General features: G+C 44.0%; 1 protein-coding gene across 1 annotated transcript in view; it reads left to right on the forward strand.

The window, feature by feature from the left end:
- The window catches only part of LOC115144010 (anthrax toxin receptor 1-like), a 31,369-nt gene extending 8,737 nt beyond the window's left edge, over window positions 1-22,632 (forward strand). The window contains exons 3-18 of the mRNA XM_029684581.2: window positions 3,947-4,018; window positions 4,253-4,334; window positions 4,453-4,483; window positions 4,602-4,675; window positions 4,784-4,852; window positions 5,914-5,994; window positions 6,233-6,293; window positions 7,448-7,546; window positions 7,998-8,067; window positions 9,335-9,413; window positions 9,968-10,063; window positions 10,389-10,427; window positions 14,881-14,979; window positions 15,172-15,339; window positions 15,538-15,618; window positions 19,985-22,632. Coding sequence (XP_029540441.2) covers window positions 3,947-4,018; window positions 4,253-4,334; window positions 4,453-4,483; window positions 4,602-4,675; window positions 4,784-4,852; window positions 5,914-5,994; window positions 6,233-6,293; window positions 7,448-7,546; window positions 7,998-8,067; window positions 9,335-9,413; window positions 9,968-10,063; window positions 10,389-10,427; window positions 14,881-14,979; window positions 15,172-15,339; window positions 15,538-15,618; window positions 19,985-20,254 — 1,471 coding nt within the window. The 3' untranslated portion in view covers window positions 20,255-22,632. The remainder of the gene's footprint in view (window positions 1-3,946; window positions 4,019-4,252; window positions 4,335-4,452; window positions 4,484-4,601; window positions 4,676-4,783; window positions 4,853-5,913; window positions 5,995-6,232; window positions 6,294-7,447; window positions 7,547-7,997; window positions 8,068-9,334; window positions 9,414-9,967; window positions 10,064-10,388; window positions 10,428-14,880; window positions 14,980-15,171; window positions 15,340-15,537; window positions 15,619-19,984) is intronic.
- The last annotated feature ends 465 nt before the right edge of the window (window positions 22,633-23,097 follow it).

Below are 23,097 nucleotides of genomic sequence, written 5' to 3' on the forward strand. Positions count from 1 at the left end.
GTAAGAGAACGTCAGAAAAATATTTTCAACATCATGTATTGAAAGAAATATTTTTTTTGTAATGGATTGAGATATAGCCTATATTGAGCCAACGTGAATCCTACTTACTTTTGAAATATAGGAACATCTCATGAAGAAGATATCAAATCAAATCAAATGTATTTATATAGCCCTTCGTACATCAGCTGATATCTCAAAGTGCTGTACAGAAACCCAGCCTAAAACCCCAAACAGCAAGCAATGCAGGTGTAGAAGCACGGTGGCTAGGAAAAACTCCTTAGAAAGGCCAAAACCTAGGAAGAAACCTAGAGAGGAACCAGGCTATGAGGTGTGGCCGGTCCTCTTCTGGCTGTGCCAGGTGGAGATTATAACAGAACTTGGCCAAGATGTTCAAATGTTCATAAATGACCAGCATGGTCAAATAATAATAATCACAGGCAGAACGGTTGAAACTGGATTGGCAGCACGGCCAGGTGGACTGGGGACTGCAAGGAGTCATCATGCCAGGTAGTCCTGAGGCATGGGCCTAGGGCTCAGGTCCTCCGAGAGAGAGAAAGAAAGAGAGAAAGAGAGAATTAGAGAGAGCATACTTAAATTCACATAGGACACTGGATAAGACAGGAGAAGTACTCCAGATATAACAAACTGACCATAGCCCCCTGACACATAAACTACTGCAGCATAAATACTGGAGGCTGAGACAGGAGGGGTCAGGAGACACTGTGGCCCCTTCCGATGACACCCCCGGACAGGGTCAAACAGGAAGGATATAACCCCACCCACTTTGCCAAAGCACAGCCCCCACACCACTAGAGGGATATCTTCAACCACCAACTTACCATCCTGAGACAAGGCCGAGTATAGCCCACCAAGACCTCCGCCCGTGGCACAACCCAAGGGGGGGCGCCAACCGAGACAGGAAGATCACATCAGTGACTCAACCCACTCAAGTGACGCACCCCTCCTAGGGACGGCATGAGAGAGCACCAGTAAACCAGTGACTCAGCCCCTGTAATAGGGTTAGAGGCAGAGAATCCCAGTGGAAAGAGGGGAACCAGCCAGGCAGAGACAGCAAGGGCGGTTCGTTGCTCTAGAGCCTTTCCATTCACCTTCACACTCATGGGCCATACTACACTCAATCATATGACCCACTGAAGAGATGAGTCTTCAGTAAAGACTTAAAGGTTGAGACCGAGTTTGCGTCTCTCACATGGGTAGGCAGACCATTCCATAAAAATGGTGCTCTATAGGAGAAAGCCCTGCCTCCAGCTGTTTGCTTAGAAATTCTAGGGACAATTAGGAGGCCTGCGCCTTGTGACCGTAGCGTATGTGTAGGTATGTACGGCAGGACCAAATGAGAGAGATAGGTAGGAGCAAGCCCATGTAATGCTTTGTAGGTTAGCAGTAAAACCTTGAAACCAGCCCTTGCCTTGACAGGAAGCCAGTGTAGGGAGGCTAGCACTGGAGTAATATGATACATTTTTTGGGTTATAGTCAGGATTCTAGCAGCCGTATTTAGCACTAACTGAAGTTTATTTAGTGCTTTATCCGGGGTAGCCGGAAAGTAGAGCATTGCAGTAGTCTAACCTAGAAGTAACAAAGGCATGGATAAATTGTTCTGCATCATTTTTGGACAGAAAGTTTCAGATTTTTGCAATGTTACGTAGATGGAAAAAAGCTGTCCTTGAAACAGTCTTGTTTTTGTTTGTCAAAAGAGAGATCAGGGTCCAGAGTAACGCCGAGGTCCTTCACAGTTTTATTTGAGACGACTGTACAACCATTAAGATTAATTGTCAGATTCAACAGAAGATCTCTTTGTTTCTCTGGACCTAGAACAAGCATCTCTGTTTTGTCCGAGTTTAAAAGTAGAAAGTTTGCAGCCATCCACTTCCTTATGTCTGAAACACAGGCTTCTAGCGAGGGCAACTTTGGGGCTTCACCATGTTTCATTGAAATGCACAGCTGTGTTTCATCCGCATAGCAGTGAAGGTTAACATTATGTTTTCAAATGACATCCCCAAGAGGTAAAATATATAGTGAAAACAATAGTGGTCCTAAAACGGTACCTTGAGGAACACCGAAATGTACAGTTGATTTGTCAGAGGACAAACAATTCACAGAGACAAACTGATATCTTTCCGACAGATAAGATCTAAACCAGGCCAGAACTTGTCCATGTAGACCAATTTGAGTTTCCAATCTCTCCAAAATAATGTGGTGATCGATGGTATCAAAAGCAGCACTAAGGTCTAGGAGCACGAGGACAGATGCAAAGCCTCAGTCTGATGCCATTAAAAGGTCATTTACCACCTTCACAAGTGCAGTCTCAGTGCTATGATGGGGTCTAAAACCAGACTGACTTTATTTTTGTGCCACCAGATGTTTGCATATACTGATAAAGTTACCAAGATTATTAGTAGGGCTGCACGATATGGGCAAAAAAAAGACAAATTGCGATTTTTCAACCAAAAATTGTGATTTGACTTGCAATATAGATCAAAACACTTGGGTGAACTGTTGGAATCATAGAAATAGAATGATTGTGTTGTTTGGCATGACAACAAATGAAAAGGCCAGCTAGGAGTTATGACAGGGTAGGAACCAACGTGTTGGTCTGTGTTTCCCAGAGGATCCTAATCACATTTAAGTAGTCATTGCACAAACATGCTGATCTACACTAGTGCCCCCCCCCCCCCCCCATAAAAAAGGAACGCAGTCCGGCTTTCAACTTACTCCTGAAATTTGTAATCGTAGAATGCACAAGGTGCAATTTCTACGCGTCAGCAGTTTTCCTCTTGTCGTCAGTCATTGAAGACCTTAGAGAGCTATTTATAACTTGTCAGAAATGTCCAGATCAACTAGCACATGTCAGCTAACATTTGTTTTGCCCATTGACTTTGTTGTTAATGTTTGTCACTCAAGTATCACATGAACACACATAAGACATGGCAAAAAGTGTAGAATTGCAGGAAGTTAGCTTGAAAATGGCAACAACAACAAAAGTATCCATCCCTATGCATAATAGAATTGCAGGAAATAAGCTTTAAACCTGCAGCAATTTCTCTCCGCCAACAAGAGGGGTGTGAACAGTTTGTGTCATGAACAGTGTGAAAGAGGGTTGCGGATAATTATTGTTATGCATAAATTATTTTCTTGGATTTTATTCTAGTTGCACTGGTGCTCCCAAAATGAAACTCCAGATCGCACAGCAAAATATTTTGTTGCATATGCTGCTTACCATCCCACCGCTGTAATGGCATGTGTCATGAACATAATGGCAGGTCGAGAGGTTCAAGCTGGGAGAGTAATATGGACATCTAATGTAGATAGTTTGCTACCTCAGTCTGGTTGGCATGGTTTTGCATCATTACCAGAAGTCTCAAAAACAACAGCTGAAACCATGGAATTGAGTTTCAACGTGCTGTAGTATTGCAAGCAACATGCTCACTTCAATGTATGTATTTGTCTGCAAAATGGTGTCCTGAATCCTTGTTAGCATGGCACTGTACACAAACAATAGGACAGAACTCACCACACAAGAGAATGCTGACTTATGCTTAGATGCATGGACATCAGAGGAGGCTGGTGGGAGGAGCTATAGGTGGACGGGCTCATAGTAATGGCCGGGAATAGAATCATTTGAAGGGAGTCAAACTTGGTTTGATACCATTCCATGTCCTTTATTACAGCCACTATAATGTGCCCGTCCTCGTATAGCTCTTCCCACCAGCCTCCTCTGATGGACTTTTTGACGTCAAAACACATGCTTGCATATCACAATAAATCAGTGAAATAAATGGTTTGGAGTGTGTGGTCCCTTTAGTTTGTTGTTTGTTTATTGGTTGAGGTCAAACATAGTATGGCCTCGTTGAGGCTCGACAAAAGGAAAATGGTGCCAAAAGCGGACAGTATATCTAACCCTTGTGTTTGTGTGTTGTTTTTACAGCCCCATGTTGAGAATGTCCTTTATTGTGTTCTCATCCAGAGGAACCACTCTCATGAGACTGACAGAAAACAGGTACACTAAAATGTTGAGGTTACGTCCCAAATGGTACATTATTCCCTTTATAGGGAACACGGTGCCATTTGGGACTCACACTTTGTCGTGTATGAGGACTTTTGAAATGGAAGAAAGTTATGAAGCCCTCTAAAACTTTGATCTGTTTTACTCAGCAATGACATTTTAAAGACCAGCCAAGGACATTTTCAGTGACACGTGATCTGTGGTCTGTGGTCTGTGTTGTTTGTTCAGGGTGGAGATAAGAAAGGGATTGAATGTGTTGAAGAGAGAGATACCCGGTGGAGACACCTTCATGCACCTGGGCTTGGAAAGGGTACTTATCTCCTTCTGACTGGGTTCTTACTTTACCACACGTTATTTATCGGTTAAACATACAGTTTTGAAAGAAGAAAAAAACAGAAGAATAAGATAACATTGTCTTCTCTTTTCAGGCAAATGAGCAGATACACCATGAAAACTTTGGTAAGCGTCCAATGACGCCCGTCACTACATCTAGACCTACATTTTAAAAAATCGCTCCCATTTTTTTCTGTACTTGGCCATGTTGAGGTCATACTATTGATTGACCTCTCCGTTACAGGAACAGCAAGTGTTATCATTGCCTTGACGGATGGGGAGCTGAACGAACACCAGCTCGTCACTGCACAACAGGAGGTATTCAAATAGGATTATAGGGTTCACCTTCCTGTTGATGTAAAGGAAAGACAAATGTAAAAACCTGCTCTCTGGGGTTGATTCTTGTTTGTTTTGTTTAACAAACAGGCGGAGAGAAGCCGATCTCTAGGAGCTATGGTGTACTGTGTTGGAGTGAAAGACTTCAACGAGACACAGGTAATGATGTAGTTTGCAGTGAAACAGGCGCATGTCCTCTTCCCCTGTGAAAACACATTTTTGTTATTAAAACAAAAAAGTACATAATTACATGCAGTATACTACTCACTCAATATTCTTTCACTACAATGATTACAATATGTGCTATTTATTTTTAGTAACCCGTTTGCAGACTATGTCTCCTGTAATTGTATCTACCTACACACCTTGAACCTGAGCTTGCTTGTGATGTTGGTAGGGCTACTTATACCCCAGGCTGCGCATTAATGATAGAGAAATTAGGCGATTTGACTAGCATGCAAACGATTGACATATTAGCTAAGAAGAATGTTTCAGAGTCATGCAGGGTTAAACTGGATTCGAAACCTGATTGGCCCCTTGAATCATTCTACCATCCAGATTGACTTTCACAACATGCCTGGACATAATATACTGTACTATACCTGTGTATACTATTACCTGTCAAGGTACAGTAGTTTAGGCATCTGTCCAATGTCGTTTGTACATTAGGATTGTACCTGATTGTGCTTAGTGCACCTATCATTGTACTGTTATTCTCCCCCTGACCTGGGCATGCATGTAGGGAAAGATGGAGCCATACACTCTTTAAAAAAGGTCCCAAATGGTTTCTTCAGCTTTCCCCATAGGATAACCTTTTCGGTTCCAGGTACAATCCTTTTTGGTTCTAGGTAGAGCCCTTTTGGGTTCCATGTAGAACTCCCTGTGGAAACGGTTGTATATGGAACCCAAAAGGGTTCTACCTGGAACCAAAAAGGGTTCTACCTGGAACCAAAAAGGGTTCTACCTGGAATCAAAAAGGGTTCTTCAAAGGGTTCTCTTATGGGGACAGCCGAAGAATCCGTTTAGATTCTAGATAGCACCTTTCTTCTAAGACTATAGAGAAACAATATCATTCTCAAATCAAGTGTTCCCTGAACTCTTCACTGAAGAGAATGGGTCATGATGTAAATAATATGTGTCTGTCTCTGGTTCCTGAGATGTGAGCTAGGAGGAAGCACTGGGCCTTTGTAAATAAACCTGCTCTCTCCTTCCCCCTGTAGCTGGCCACCATAGCAGACACCATCGAGCACGTGTTTCCTGTGATGGGCGGCTTCGTAGCCCTACGAGGAGTGATCGACTCGGTAAATAAACCCCGGACAGAAAGGAGAGACAGTCCTGTTTCACAAGACATACCTTCAAAGAAAGATCAAATAAAGATGAAAAGACAAAATAGACAAAGATGTTGTAATCTACAGCTACCGAATGTCTCACATTTGATTTACCTGTCTGTTTTGACAAAGAGTCTTGACAAGCTATGAGTTCATTTGAGCTAATATTAACGTACTCAACTCAATTCATCTCCTTATTCTCCTTCTCCAGATCATCAAGAAGTCCTGTATTGAGATTTTAGCTGCAGAGCCCTCCAGTGTTTGTGCAGGAGGTGGGGTCCCTATAGGAACAAAGCAGATCAATGCCAGTCAATGCTAGTTCCCTGTCATTGCTTAAGTGCTGTGTTCATTTCATTAAGGGGCCAAGCTGGTGCCAGTGCCCTTCCCTCAGACTGGGGCTCAGCTGGCACGTATTCATTAGTACAGAGTAGTAAAATATAGCAAACATTATGCAATGGAAAACTTAAACAAGCATTTCTTATTGGACATATTCAGGGAGTTCCTCCCTGTTTCACTCCGTTTTGTCAATCATAGTGTACAACATTGTCAGTCAAGAGCTGAATTATAGCGTTCAGTCCATATGTAAATATAACTAAATAAACAAATGAAGAAATAGTTTATTAGAAACCGTTTATTGTCATCATGAGGGAGTATCATTGTCACAGCCAGGGAGAAGCCTTAGGAACCTTGGTCAGTCAAGACAGGTCCTTTCAGAATAATGAAGCACTGGTTTAGAGCCGTTGAACAGGGCACCCTGCAGCAAGGCCTCTGTTGGTAGCTAGCCAGCTACTCCTTGACCACCACCAACATGCAGCACCCACCTGAGTAATGCCCCCGGCAGCCTCTAGAGTTTAGGGCGCCAGAAAACCCACTATACGTCGGCAACAGATCAGAGTAGCCCTGTAGTCCTCCCAACAAGCCTCTATCATCTCCACACAGACCTCTGCTTTCAACTTACGTTGGGCTTGCTTGCCCCAGCGGTCAAAACAAAACAGCTAGCCAGATAGCTAACTAGCTAGCTAGCCAAGCCAACCAGCTGACTTGCATAGGAGTCTGATCACTCTAATGACACCAACAGACAGGAATCCCCATTGGTTCTAATGGAGTGTATCGTATTGGGGATCTTGTTATGAGAGCGTCTCTAAATGGAATTTATCCTGGCCTGCCAAATGGAAGTCAGTTTGATAAATGGCTTTTTTCCCAATCGAGAGAGACAAGTCCCATATGACCTGCAGTCTGTTTCCTAAGTATGTTTTCTGTATTATTTAACCAGTGTTGCCAAGCCAATCTACCTAATCTTGTATGCTATCCAACATAATTGTGTAATGTCTGATAGCCTATGTATGTATGTATGTATGTATGTATGTATGTATGTATGTATCTGTACTATTTTTACTCAACTAAAGCTGTTGTCTTTTATTTCCAGAGAGTTTCCAGGTGGTGGTGAGAGGGAATGGTTTCCTTCACGCCAGAAATATAGAGCAGGTGTTATGCAGCTTTAAAGTCAATGACACCCTCACAATTAGTGAGTACCTGGTTACATTTACACAATAATGCCTGAGGGAGAGTGGTATATGGCCAATATACCATGGCTAAGGGCTGTTCTTAGCCACGACGCAACGCGGAGTGCCTGGATACAGCCCTTAGCCATGGTATATTGGCCATATACCACAAACCCCCAAGGTGCCTTATTGCTATTATAAACTGGTTACGTAATTAGAGCAGTAAAAATAAATGTTTTGTCATGCCCATGGTATAGGGTCTGATATACCACGACTGTCAGCCAATCAGCATTCAGGGCTCGAACCACCCAGTTTATAATTACCTTTAAAACGCTGTAGGCTTACCAGGTGTTTTTATACTAATGTGTATAATGTGTATTTTCAGCTGCAACATGCATGGAGTACTATAGGTGATTGAAGAAACTTAAGTTATTTAAGGAAACCGCTGACAAAAGTGTTGGGCTCTCTCCCCAGATGAGAAGCCTGTGGATATCGAAGACACGTTCCTGCTGTGTACAGCTCCGGTTATAGACGAAGTTGGGCAGTGAGTATATATTTTTTAACATCCGTTTTCAAATGGTCCGAGCTATCCCTGTAGGATGAGAGTGTGTTGCCTCGTCTAGCCAATCACTCTCCAGCCCTCGCAAACAAATGGAGAGACCCAGAAGAAGCCTGCCGTGTCAGGGCCACTGTCCACTCCTCCTCTATTCGACGATGAGCACTCGTTTAGATCCTCATTGGTTAGAGCCCTGTGAATTCATAATGAGGACTGGGTTAAGGTTGCCCCTTAATCCTAACCACAGACACACCCATCATCCATCGGCTGGCTTCGTTTCTCAATCAACAAACAACTTTAGAGCCTCTTTTTTTCATCACCACATTCCCCTAATTTCTCCCCTCCCTGCTTACTTCTCTCCTGTCCTCTCCTCTACCTTCTCCCTCCAGCCTTCTACCTTCTCCTCTCCCCTCACCCTTCTACAGTGACTCCTCTGTCTCTCTCTAACTCCCTTCCCTCTCTGCCATATTTTTTTCCCTCATTTTTTCTCTCCTCTTTTGTCATCTTTTCTTCATCTGTAATCTGGCATTTAGCACCCCATGGTCAAATGTATCACCCTTTCCTCACACACACGCACAAACATGCTCACATCTCTACAAAATGTGAACATGGCCCAAGTCCAACTGTCCATATTTTTCCTCTGATCGTTGCTTCTTTCAGGGATAAGAAGCTGTTTTGCTGGCACTGAGGTATGCGTGCACATGAACTTAAACCACATACCCGACTCCAGACTGTCAAACCTGAAGAGGCTTTATCCGTCAAAAATGGCCTACTTCGCATACCCACTTGGATCAGTCTACGTGCTTTGCACCCCTAGGAAAAAATGAGTGGAATTCAAAATGTGTTTTTCTTTTTAACCTTGAGGTTTGGTATGTTTTCCTGGCTAGAATTGTTTTGCGCCCAGAAGCGAAAGGTACTGGCAGTAGTTATTGGAGATGGGAAGAAAAAGAGATGTGATATGGGCATCAATTGTTTTTGATCGGGCAAGGTAAAACTTGTCTTGGCTGACAAAGGGTTTAACCAACTTTGATGCTAGTGCCGATGCCCTACTTAGTCTCAGACATGTAATAACATGTCTGAGCAATAATAGCCTGTTTGTTTGTTGGGCGCAAAGCTCTTTTTGTGTGGCGCCTTGGCACTGGACAACGGTGCCATTTTGACATTCAGCTGTCTTGTCCAAGCAAGTCCTAGCTAGCATAATTTGCTTCCATTTGGCATGTCCTGTATTGAAACCCTGTGCGTCTTTGTGTTTCAGGGTTGTTTATCTGCAAGTGAGCATGAATGAAGGCCTGTCGTTCATCACTAGCTCTGTGCACATCACCACCACAGAGTGTGTAAGTATGCTCTTCCAATCACATTACAACTACTACTCAAAAACTCACTAGAAATGGTCTTATGTTGGGAAACAATGATCCTATTTCCAGAATTTCTTTACTTCTTTTTTTCTGTTCTATCTCAATCTTTTTCAGTTTTTTATTTCTGCCTCATTTTACCCTCTTAATCTTGTTCAGGGGCATTTCTTTTCTCAGCATTTGTTTTCAGAGGGCTCCTGTTTTGCTTGAGGAAGTTTCCTCCTCCTCTTCTTTTCTTCCTCTACTCTATCTGGTGCTCTGTCTGGAGCCAAACCACAAGGGGCTTCAGCAATGATCCACCCAAAAAGACCCCCCATGTCAGAGGGACTTAAACCAGCACTCCGCTCACCCACAAAATAAAGACAAAACACCACCACATCCCATCCACAGTCTATAGGCTCTAATAGGAACCATATTGTCCCCTATTTAGATCTTGAGACCCCTCCTCAACCTCTCTCATCTCTCGTCAGTCTTCTCTCATCTCTCGTCAGGGTCCTAACCCTGTCTTAACGATGACTCTTATCTCCCTCTGGCAGTTTGATGGTACCATCCTTCTCATCACCCTTCTGGCTCTGTTCCTGTTGATGGCAATGCTGTTCATGTGGTGGTTCTGGCCCCTCTGCTGCACAGTGGTAACCGTCAAAAATTGGTTCAATATGATGGCAATTATGGGCCACATGTTATATTATACTGTATAGAGTGGACCTTTGAATGATTTAATGACCCTTTAAAAGTAACCTGGCTCAATGTAATGCAAATGGTGTTGTTCTTGTTTGTGTAAGAGTGTTGACAGAATGTAATAGATATGAGTTTAAAAGTGTGTAACATTTTCTTTGTCAGTTTCGCAGATGAGAAATGACAAATGCCAGGGAATGATAATGAACACCTGATGCGACCACTTAGTCACGGTCATCAATTAATATGAATGTGACTTTCCACCCTGAACTTCCTGTCTAGGTGATCAAAGAGCCCCCTCCAGCACCTCCCTCAGAGCCAGTAAGTCAGCCCTTGAAGGCGCATTAGGTTTTTCACAACCAAACCTCTATTTTGTTTTTATGTTAAATTGCAGGCATGTTATAGAAGGGTCCAGACACTTTTTTTTGCGATTCCACTTGTTTTTTTTTACAGACTTGGGCCAACCAGCAAGTCACTTCCTCATCTCGTTGTGCAATACAGGGACTCAATACTCCAAAAACACCCAAATACGTCAATTTTAGAAACAGAAAAGCTCTCAATATAGTGATGCGGGACTTTAGATGTTGAACACCTGAAATGTTGTCATTCCGAACTTGATCCACAAGGTCATATTCAATTTTGTTGCGACTTTAGCGATTTTACCGTCCATTCTAGCAGCAGGCCACACGGAGAATGGAACAGCTGGATAGGGGAAACAGCTTGAGTCTTGCAACAACAAAAAAACGAAATACAAATAAAAAACAATTGTTTTAAATAGTCTAAACGGTTACAGGCGCCGTCATTGCTCCCTGCGGGAGTATTATACAGACAAGGCAACTTAGACTATGGAGGGTTTTACGCACGTCCAAACTTTTCACAGGAACTGGACAAAGACCCGATATGAAGAAAAATGGGGAACGTCCGCTCACCATTAAACTTCCGATTGTAATGTATTCTAACCATCATGAAACCATCTCCAGATCACATTTCAACTCCCCCAGAAATAGCAGACGGAATTGCAATTGCATTCCAGCCAATGTACATTCTCAACACAAACTCATGGACGGCGGAATCTTTCCAATAAGTTTTTTTTTTTGTCAAATTAAACGAGAGAAAAATAAAATAAAATAGATTTAGGGTCTGGTCAGAGGCATGATATCATACATCACCTCTCTCGTGCCATGAGCATACAGTGAGCATAATGTGTAGGCCTAAGGACTCTTGGGGCAGGAGGCATGGATGCTTGTCCTATCCACTGAAGATAGTTTATTAAATAGTATATAATAACCATACGATAGGCCTAGTTTCAGCAAACATATAGCCAGTCTAGTTTTTTAAAAATTGGCTTTAACATAGAAATATTTTTCTACACACATTGTATTCGCCTCTCGAAAATGCACTGCATGTTCGAGCCATGGACAATTGAACATGCAATCTCCATAGACAAGCGTTGGCAGTAGAATGGCCTTACAGAAAGAGCTCAGTGACGTTTCAACGTGGCAACGTCATAGGAGGCCACCTTTCATGAAATGGGTTTCCATGGCTGAGTAGCCACACACTAGCCTAAGATCACCATGTGCAATACCAAGCGTCGACTGGCGTGGTGTAAAGCTCGCCGCCATTGGACTCTGGAACTGTGGAAACGCCTTCTCTTCACCATCTGGCAGTCCGATGGACTAATCCGGGGTTGGCGCATGCCAGGAAAATGCTACCTGTCCCAATGCATAGTGCCAACTATAACGTTTGGGGGAGGGGAATAATTGTCTTTTGTTGTTTTTCTTGGTTCGGGCCAGGCCCATTAGTCCCAGTGAAGTGGAAATCTTAACGCTACAGCATACAGTGACATACGAGACAATTCTGTGCTTCCAACTTTGTGGTAGTAGTTTGGGGAAGGCCCTTCCCTGTTTCAAGATGACAATGCCCCCATGCACAAAGCGAGTTCCACACAGAAATGGTTTGTCGAGATCAGTGTGTACGAACTTGACTGGCCTGCACAGAGCCCTGACCTCAATTCCATCGAACACCTTTGGGATGAATTCTAAAGTTGACTGCGAGCCAGGTCAAATAGCCAAACACCAGTGCCGGACCTCACTAATGCTCATGAGGCTGAATAGAAGCAAGTCCCCACAGCAATGTTCCAATATCTAGTGGAAAGCCTTCCCAGAAGAGTGGAAGCTGTTACAGCAGAAAAGTGGAGGAACAACTCCATATTAATGTAATTGATTTTGGAATGAGAGTTCAACGAGCAGGTGTTCACATACTTTTGGTCATGTAGTGTAAGATTAGCCAAACATCACCGTTGATATGGCCTGCTAGTCACTTTGCCAAGTGAAAGGTAAACAAACTAACAGGCAAATATCTTAGGCTACAAGCGGATTCAGCACCAAGGACAGTGGTGGAAATTCCCACAATGTTTTACATTTGAGTCATTTAGCAGACAAGCTTATCCAGAGCGACTTACAGTAAGTAGTAAGTACATACATCTTCATACAGTGCCTTGCAAAAGTATTCATCCCCCTTGACGTTTTTCCTATTTGTTGCATTACAACCTGTCATTTAAATGGATTTTTATTTGGATTTCATGTAATGGACATACACAACATTGTCCAAATAGGTGAAGTTAAATGAAAACAATGACTTGTTTAAAACAATTCTAAAAAATACAAAATGAAAAAGTGGTGCATGCATATATATTCACCCTCTTTGCTATGAAGCCCCTAAATAAGATCTGGTGCACCAATTACCTTCAGAAGTCACCTAATTAGTTAAATAAAGTCCACCTGTGTGCAATCTAAGTGTCACATGATCTCAGTATATATACACCTGTTCTGAAAGGCCCTAGAGTATGCAACACCACTAAGCAAGGGATACCACCAAGCAAGTGGCACCATGAAGACCAAGGAGCTCTCCAAACAGGTCAGGGACAAAGTTGTGGAGAAGTACAAATCAGAGTTGGGTTATAAAAAAATATTAGAAACTTTGAACATCCCACGGAGCACCATTAAATCCATTATTAAAAAATGGAAAGAATATGGCACCACAACAAACCTGCCAAGAGAAGGCCGCCCACCGAAACTCAGGGACCAGGCAAGGAGGGCATTAATCAGGCAACAAAGAGAGGCAACAAAGAGAACAAAGATAACCCTGAAGGAGCTGCAAAGCTCCACAGCGGAGATTGGAGTATCTGTCCATGGGACCACTTTAAGCCGTACACTCCACAGAGCTGGGCTTTACAGAAGAGTGTCCAGAAAAAAAGCCATTGCTTAAATTGTTCTCCAAAAGGCATGTGGGAGACTGCCCAAACATATGGAAGAAGGTACTCTGGTCAGATGAGATTAGAATTTAGCTTTTTTTGCCATCAAGATAAATGCTATGTCTGGCGCAAAACCAACACCTCTCAACACCCCAAAACATCATCCCCACAGTGAAGCATGGTGGTGGCAGCATCATGCTGTGGGGATATTCATGGTCGGCAGGGACTGGGAAACTGGTCAGAATTGAAGGAATGATGGATGGCGCTAAATACAGGGAAATTCTTGAGGGGAACCTGTTTCAATCTTCCAGAGATTTGAGACTGGGACGGAGGTTCACCTTCCAGCAGGACAATGATCCTAAGCATACTGCTAAAGCAACAATCGAGATGTTTATGGGGAAACATTTAAATGTCTTGGAATGGCGTAGTGAAAGCCCAGACCTCAGTCCAATTGAGAATCTGTGGTATGACTTAAAGATTGCTGTACACCAGCGGAATCCATCCAACTTGAAGGAGCTAGAGCAGTTTTGCCATAAAGAATGGGCAAAATCCCAGTGGCTAGATGTGCCAAGCTTATAGAGACATACCCCAAGAGACTTGCAGCTGTAACTGCTGCAAAAGGTGGCTCTACAAAGTATTCACTTTGGGGGGGTGAATAGTTTTTTTTTGTCTTATTTCTTGCTTGTTTCACAATAAAAACATATTTTGCATCTTCAAAGTGGTAGGCATGTTGTGTAAATCAAATGATACAAACTCCCCCCCAAAAAACATTTTAATTCCATGTTTTATGGCAACAAAATAGGAAAAATGCCAAGGGGGTGAATACTGGTCCCCCAAGGGAATCAAACCCACAACCCTGGCGTTTCAAGTGCCACGCTCTACCACTTGACGGTTTGGTCCAACAAATGAAAGTGGAAGATGCTATTTTTTTAACTCAATTATAAAGGAAAAATAATATGCAGTTGTTATAACTTGTTCCTAAACATTCTTCCCGCAGTCACTGGCTCCTTTCAGTCAATGGGCATCGCAGATGAGAAGCTGGAGAAAAATAATGTTCAATATAAAGAATAAAGGGAATGTCTGTTGACTGTTTTTTGCTGCTTGTGATATTTTAATAAAACATAGGTTAAAGGCCACTGATTGGGCTACTGTGAGCCTCCATTGGCAAAATCGATGCCATAACCAATTGTGTTATTTCTAAGTCCAGCTTTTGGTGAATCTTAAATATCACCACTAGCTCTGCTTAAAATTGGTACGTAAGCGAACGTTTTTAAAAGACACGCCTAAAATATTTCCACCCATCCCACCTCAGCGCAAGCGAGCTGATGGAAGACAGGAAATGACCAACCCTCACGCCAGGGTTGAAAAATAGCAGAACCCTGGCTTTTACAAGTCAAAGTTAAGATTGTGATTTTGACAGTAGCTCTGACTTAACGCCAGCAGAAAATAGAGCCCAAATAGAGGCATATCGAACACTTGCTTGGAAGTTCATTATTTGCTCCCATCTTTTCTGTCTGCCAGGAATCAGATGATGAAGATGGCATGCCCAAGAAGAAGTGGCCAACTGTGGATGCATCCTACTATGGAGGAAGAGGAGTCGGAGGAATCAAAAGAATGGAGGTGAGGTGGATCCAATCACTTTACAGTTACACCCAAATAAATGTCCATCTTTATCTTCCATAATTCCTCACAAAAACATGACAGTTGGAACTTTATTCTAGACTCTTCTTCACCGCCTGTGTGTAGTATGTACTGTAGGCCCACTTCCACAGGTACAGTAGGTCATACCCCATCTTTGTTCCACTCCTACAGGTACGCTGGGGGGGGAAGGGTTCAACCGAGGAGGGGGCTAAGCTGGAGAAGCCCAAGAACGCTGTGGTGAAAATGCCAGAGCAGGAATTTGAGCCGTACGAGCCCAAGCCCAAGAAGGCCCACAACAGGAAGCCAGCCACAGACAGGAAGTGGTACACCCCCATACAGGTAAAAACACTCTCTTCTTCTCCTTCCTTTCTACCTTTTTTTCTCAGACTAGTTTATACACTCTCTTCCTCTCTACCTATACATGCATAATAGGGTACTGTGTGTAGTATGAAATTACATATTGGCCATGCACACTTTACACAGGTAACATTTTTGACAGTATTCACTATAGCCATGTCTCCCTCCCTTTGTTTGCAGGGTAAACTGGATGCCATTTGGGCCCTGTTTCGCCGCGGTTACGACCAGGTTTCTCTCATGCGGCCTCAGCCAGGAGATCATGTGAGTACTAAAGCCTTAAAACACCATGGGAGCCCAGCCTTAGCCCTATCCCTCATCATACAGCCCTACACTCCCCCAAAAAAAATGCCGCTGCAGTGCCAAGATCCATGATAAGGCAGAGCCCAAAACCTGCTTCAAATCAGCCGCTGCCATAAAAATAAAATAAATCAGAGCTGTGGACGTGCCCCAGAGAGATCCACTTTATGTTTTAAAAACCTCGACGTTAACTACTTTCTGATCGGGCACATGTTTGAACTGCAATACTGACCCTTTATATCAAAACGGAGATTGGAGTTTGGTTTGTGGTTGGTTGAAGGTGGTTTTTGCTCTAGATATGCACTTGGAGGGGCTGGGCTATATGAGACTCTTTATCCCATAGCCCTCCTCTCCTTTCTTTCCTTCTAGATCTGCAGCTAGCTGAGGTGGCACCTCTCCAGGTGCTCGTTAAAATCATGCGTTATTTGCAGAAAACAACCCTTTTTTAACGGGAATTCCACATGTAAAGAGTGTTCTCTCAGCCAAATGTATGAACTGAGAAGAAGTGAAGTACTGCCAGATAAGCTCTCAACAACAACACAGAAAATAAGCTCTCGACCGCAAAGGGAAACAATGATGCCTAATGCTAATGATTGGCTTCCTTCAAATTTCAAAGATTTCTCCCGGCCAAATAGATGTCGATACTTTGTTCAAAAGGTTTGATCCAGGAAAACGATCACCACGTGCAAAAGGTTAAACATGATGCATTGCTTATTCCAGAGGAAGTGTTTCCGTGTAATGGTGTCGCCTACTCAAGTAATTTGCGGTCTGTTTACGAAGGAGCAGAAAAATTCCCAGGCAGGCCTACTGGTACTGGTGTAATCTTTTTTTTTTTTTTAGGGGGAATGGAAACAAATACAAGGCAGACAAGCTCTTTCCTGTGTAAAGTGTGACCTGAGGAGAACCATTACACTGTCTTACTGACATTTCAGCATGTCTGTCCCCTAGGCCATGCTAGCTGCTAACACAGCTCTTATCACTCCCACTCACACTCCCTCTCTCTCTCTTTCTCTCTCTCTCTCTCTCTCACACACAGACACATATACACACACAGGACATATTGGCGTTCACAGCATATACACAGGCCTTGTGTGTTCCATTGGACCCATTTGGCCAAGGTCCGATCTGGATTCCTGACAGACATATTTCAGTCTGTTGCTGTGTTGCATTTTATTACCATGCAGATTGCTATGACGACGGCTGTATCCTGAATGGCACTATTGAGAGAAGCCTTGGCTAAAAGCCTTTACAGTTCAATCCCTAGTTTCCTTTGATTTCATCAGTCCACAATGGAGCTGCTATGTCCCCTAGTCAATGCATCCTCTCCGAATACAACTCATGTAGCTATGTAACTCCACGGCACTGAAAAACAGAAAGGCACCATCTGTTCATCTTTTATTTCTCATTCTCTTTGACCCTTCCGTCAGTCTTCTCCCTCTCTCCACACCCTTCCTCTCGCTCCATCTTCCTCTCCCACTCCACTATGGGATTCTCTGTGCTGGTTTTGGACACAGACCCTCTCCCTGTTTGCTTAGTTTAGGTTGAGTGCAGTATAGTGTGCAGGGTATGATTAGCATGCTTAGTCTGGTTTAGTCATCTCCCTCTCGCTCCGTGTATCCCTAGTCCTAAGGACCTCAGCTATTTGGACCTCAGCTATTTGCCTCCAACTTCTCTCCAACTTCTCCGCGAGCTCCTACGTAAAACATCACGTGCTCGAGCAGATCGACTCCTGAGGTGAAACTAGAGGCTTTGATTTAATGTCTCCCCTGATGGAGAGTTTGCACTGCGAAGGGCATGAGGTAATAGGCAGCGGAGACAACCGCGAGAGTCGTCTCGACCAGCGGGGACACGAACCCTGCTGAAGCAGCGCTGGCTAGTCTGCTTTATGACATCTGGGTTTAATGGCAGACATTGGAAAAGGGAGGTTCGAAGGACATTCTTTGTCTTGCCTTTGTGTTTGTGGTTCAATGTCGCAAACCACACTGGTTCAATGTGAAGTACTCGCAGAAAGGTAGCTGAAATGAACCTCTCAAAGGGTCTGCAGAGAATGAAAGGATATGTGATTTTATGTTCAACATCCCTCTCTTGTTCTCATCCTGTTATTGACTGGGAGGAATGTCAGAGACTTAGAGTGGATTTGAGGAGACAGTGTTTGGTTACCAGAGGATTTCTGTTTTTTTTCTCCTTGATGCATAATTTACAAGTCAGAATGAATGGAATGTGTCCTCGGTTGTTTTAGATTTTTTTTGCCGATACGGCCACTCAGTGTGTGTGTGTGTTTGCATAATGTTAAATGCCTCTACAGTCCTACAGTATGCCCTAGTAAGTCCATGCCTGCCTATCTGTGTGGGGGATGGAAAAAGGCTTACTGGGTTGTCTTTCCAGTAAGGGCATGAATCTGAGTTAGGCCATAAACCACGAGAGTTCACAGTATGAGGCCACTGTGGTGGATGGTGGGGGTTCAAACTATGTAGCTGCTGTGGATGAGAATAGAGAGCAAAAAGTTTATCAACAAAATGAACTTATTTGCCTCAAGAAATCCCCCTAACAATCCTCTGTCTCTCTCCCCCCCTACCAATCCTCTGTCCCTCTCCCCCTACCAATCCTCTGTCTCTCTCCCCCCTACCAATCCTCTGTCCCTCTCCCCCTACCAATCCTCTGTCTCTCTCCCCCTACCAATCCTCTGTCTCTCTCCCCCTACCAATCCTCTGTCTCTCTCCCCCTACCAATCCTCTGTCTCCCCCCTACCAATCCTCTGTCTCTCTCCCCCTACCAATCCTCTGTCCCTCTCCCCCTACCAATCCTCTGTCTCTCTCCCCCTACCAATCCTCTGTCTCTCTCCCCCTACCAATCCTCTGTCCCTCTCCCCCTACCAATCCTCTGTCTCTCTCCCCCTACCAATCCTCTGTCTCTCTCCCCCTACCAATCCTCTGTCTCTCTCCCCCTACCAATCCTCTGTCCCTCTCCCCCTACCAATCCTCTGTCTCTCTCCCCCTAACAATCCTCTGTCTCTCTCCCCCTAACAATCCTCTGTCTCTCTCCCCCTACCAATCCTCTGTCTCTCTCCCCTAACAATCCTCTGTCCCTCTCCCCTACCAATCCTCTGTCTCTCTCCCCCTACCAATCCTCTGTCCCTCTCCCCCTACCAATCCTCTGTCTCTCTCCCCCTACCAATCCTCTGTCCCTCTCCCCCTTACCAATCCTCTGTCCCTCTCCCCCTACCAATCCTCTGTCTCTCTCCCCCTACCAATCCTCTGTCCCTCTCCCCCTACCAATCCTCTGTCTCTCTCCCCCTAACAATCCTCTGTCTCTCTCCCCCTAACAATCCTCTGTCTCTCTCCCCCTACCAATCCTCTGTCCCTCTCCCCCTACCAATCCTCTGTCTCTCTCCCCTCTACCAATCCTCTGTCTCTCTCCCCCTACCAATCCTCTGTCCCTCTCCCCCTACCAATCCTCTGTCTCTCTCCCCCTACCAATCCTCTGTCCCTCTCCCCCTACCAATCCTCTGTCTCTCTCCCCCTAACAATCCTCTGTCTCTCTCCCCCTACCAATCCTCTGTCCCTCTCCCCCTACCAATCCTCTGTCTCTCTCCCCCTACCAATCCTCTGTCTCTCTCCCCCTACCAATCCTCTGTCTCTCTCCCCTACCAATCATCTGTCCCTCTCCCCCTACCAATCCTCTGTCTCTCTCCCCCTAACAATCCTATGTCTCTCTCCCCCTAACAATCCTCTGTCTCTCTCCCCCTAACAATCCTCTGTCTCTCTCCCCTACCAATCCTCTGTCTCTCTCCCCCTACCAATCTTCTGTCTCTCCCCCTACCAATCCTCTGCCCCCCTACCAATCTTCTGCCCCCCCCTACCAATCCTCTGTCACCATCCCCCCCAATCCTCTGTCTCTCTCCCCTTTATCTATTTTTCTCTCTCTCATTCTCCATATGGTGCTATAAACAACATGGAGTTTTTGGAAAGCAGCCACAGTTTCATTGGCAACAGCAACAGTTCATTGGAACAGAACATTGGACTGGGAAGAGGGCGTAGGGGGGTCACAGCAAGGGCTGATGGGTAACCGTCCAGCCAGCTGGTCCTGGTTGAAACAGACAGAAAGGGTAGTGACCGTCCCATGACCATGGGGTCAGCTTGGCTCAGAGGTGTTAGCCTAGATGGGAGTTAGACACCTGTGTGCTGTACGTGGGAGAGGGGCTGGATCATGTCAGGGAGGGGGGTACAATGTTATCTGAGTTATGTCTTTACTGTAGCTTTATGGGGTCCTGTATACCTCCAGTATACACTGATCCCAGTGTAATCTGATGTTACTGTCTCTTTCCCCCCAGGGTCGATGCATCAACTTCACCCGGGTGAAGGACGAGGCAGCGGCAGCAGCCAAGGCAACTCCCCGGGCCCATAGCCCCCCTCCCGCTTCTGACTACCGTCCCCTGATCAGCCCCACTACGGCGCCGCCACCACAGACCAGCCCGCCCCCGCGAGCGCCGCCCGTCACCCAACTGCCCCCAGGGCCACCCCCATCCCGCACCCCCAGGCCCCCCTGCCCCCTCCCACACGCCCCCACCCTGCCCAAACAGCAGACCATGAGAGCAAATTAGGGACCCCACTCCAATAAAGAAATAGTCCACATTGCCAAAGATGCTCCCTCAAACCCGAAAAAGAAACACAGTATTTATTGGAGTTGGGGTGAAATTAGCAGGAGACATTAATGGTTTGTTGCTGGACAGCAAAATATGTAGTCATAGAAAGAAACCTACTGCAATGGATGAAATGATTTGATCAGCTACTGAGTATGTTATGATGGTTAGTTGCAAGGCGAAAGTAGAGTGAGACTGTGTGAATTTGTGTAACTTTAGTCATCTCTGAGTCGGTTTACTTAGAACCACAATGATTGGATTTTGCTATCAAACCAATCTAGATGATGTAGAATTTGGAGCTTTTTTCTCTTTTGTACATTTTTAGATGTATCTTTAGATGTGTCTCTATTTTGTCAATTGGAAGATGTGAAAGGGCTATTTTTTTTAGGGGGTCAACAAAACATGGCACTGGTTTGATTAAATGTAATATTTGTTTCTCATGTCCAAATCAGTTTACACAGACTGAGAAAGCCAGTTTTAACACGTGGGTTATTACATATTCCGTTCAAAAAACCCATTCTAATTACTTCCATTTGGTAGTGTTGCCGGAAGCCATAAGCGTATAAGCATAAGTTGACACTGGGACACTTTTTATATGGACTGAACACGTAAGATTTCTGCTTATACAGTATACTCTCTCAGGATAGGAGCACATGGTCTGCCAAAAATGAGGCGCACAAACACCTTGATCTTCTTTTGTTTGTTACATCCCCTGAACGAGTTAGTCGAGAATCATACATAGGCGTAGCGTAAGAGATTTGTTAGCGTAAAAATGTTGCATTTTTAAACACTTTGTTGGTGATTATCTCTAAGGATGAACCCAGGTTTATCTAAGTTGAGAATCGCGTATCCGTGCACATTGAATGCAGTTCAGATCTAGCATCATTTTTTTTATATTGTTCGTTTTTTTTTAAATCACTTTTGAACCACGGACCTCTCAAAACAAAACAGCTAAAGTCAGGTCATTGGCTCTCATCCATTTTTTTTACAGTCTCAAAACTGTACTTTACTTTTATACATTGTATTTTCTACCTTTATCTTTTTTTGATCGAATCACAATCACATTGCAACTGCAGGGCAGTTCACCGCGTCTCTAATTTATTAACCCCATAGACCTAGAGGAGCGTACTTGAATACGACAAAGGTGTCCACTGACAAAGGTGGACACTGTGCATGTAAACAAACAACTATTCACGCAACTTCATATGGCAGTGTTTCTCAACCCCATTGGTCTATAATCCGGGCACTAGGTCATGGAGTATTCCCTTCCTAAGTGCAACTGTCCCGTATCAAAAGGCACGTGACATTTCAGTGATTTGTCCATGAACCAACACTGATTTAAATCAAGCCCTCAAAAGGAGGAAGTCCATAGCATGCCGGTCCTTGGTACAGACAAAGGTTGAGGAATACTATTGTATGCTTATCACACACGGTACCTTTCAGAATTGTTCTACTTAGATCTTTCTACTCTCTTTGTATAATGTACTTCATTCGATTATGACCTATAATACCATTGTGTTACTATATTCCTTTGTTATTTTGTAGCACTGCTGAAAGCTGTTCATGATGATGATGATGATGATGATTAAGAGAGGTGCATGCATTTCGTTTGTTTTTATCGGTACGACACAAATAAAGCTCTATGGCACCCAAGTGTAATTATATAGTTCTACTTTTTGACAATGATGAACATCCGCCATTTTGTATGACTGGATTTATGGCTCTTTATTGGAACATCATCCCACTCAAGCAATGGCATAGTAAGAGGAGCGAGCAACAACGTTAAGTAGACCTCATTATTATGTGCGTTTTTGTCTCTATGCTTCAGAATGATCATCAGGACCATTGTGGGGTTGTGTTCTCCTGAGAAAAAGCTCTGAGACGCTAAAATAAGGGGTGTCAAACTCATTTTGCCCCGGGGGCCGCATTCGGTCTTCAACGAGGTCCGGAGGGCCGCACTGAAAATGTGTTCTATTTCTTCGCTGTCAAAATTTGCAAAGAAATAGTCCTCTACCCATAGTTTTTAGAATTTCCTACACTCCCTGTCTGTATAGCTTTCATTTCAGTGATTATTAGCACGCTGGTCCATTATCATTTTTGATACTATTTCGATTTTGTTTTTGTGATTTTAAAGTATAACATGGCCCGCTGGCCATATTTCTGACACCCCTGCGCTAAATGTTAACCATTCTTTTACATGTTAACCATTGTTTTTCATGTATTAATGGGACTGAAACAAGTATGGAAAGACGTCTTAAGATTATTCTTTTTTTTTCACGTTTTCTTTTTTTGTTTGTTACAGTATTAATAAAGGTTGACTTTCAAGCTTTTATATGAAACTAATGGGTTGGTTTTGTGTGTGAGTGACCTATCTGAGGTCAGTGGGGTCACCGATGAGCTCCTCGGTGGTCTTCAGCAGCCTGTCTATGATGGGGTGGAAGGGAGAGCTATCCACCTGGGCTAGTGTCTGGAGGGTGGCTGTGGCTGGCCTCCTCACCTCCCGGACAGGGAAGCTCAGGGACAGCACCACCATGGAGGGAAAACATATTTAGACCGTTGTTACTAATACACCATCAATACTCCAGCCACTTGTTTTAACAGTGTCTTCTACTGAGGGGATTGTGAGCACATACATTTTATTACCATAGAATTAGTCATTAGAATATTACATTTAATAGGATCTCTATGTTTGTTACACTGTCACAAAAACTCGTAATGCACCACGATGCTGTATGTAGGCACAGATATTATCTCACCCCAGACAAATGAAACACCTAGGGTAATAATCAGACTGTGCCAAACTC

This window comes from Oncorhynchus nerka, linkage group LG16 (assembly GCF_034236695.1).
Source record: "Oncorhynchus nerka isolate Pitt River linkage group LG16, Oner_Uvic_2.0, whole genome shotgun sequence".
Taxonomy (NCBI): Eukaryota; Metazoa; Chordata; class Actinopteri; order Salmoniformes; family Salmonidae; genus Oncorhynchus; species Oncorhynchus nerka.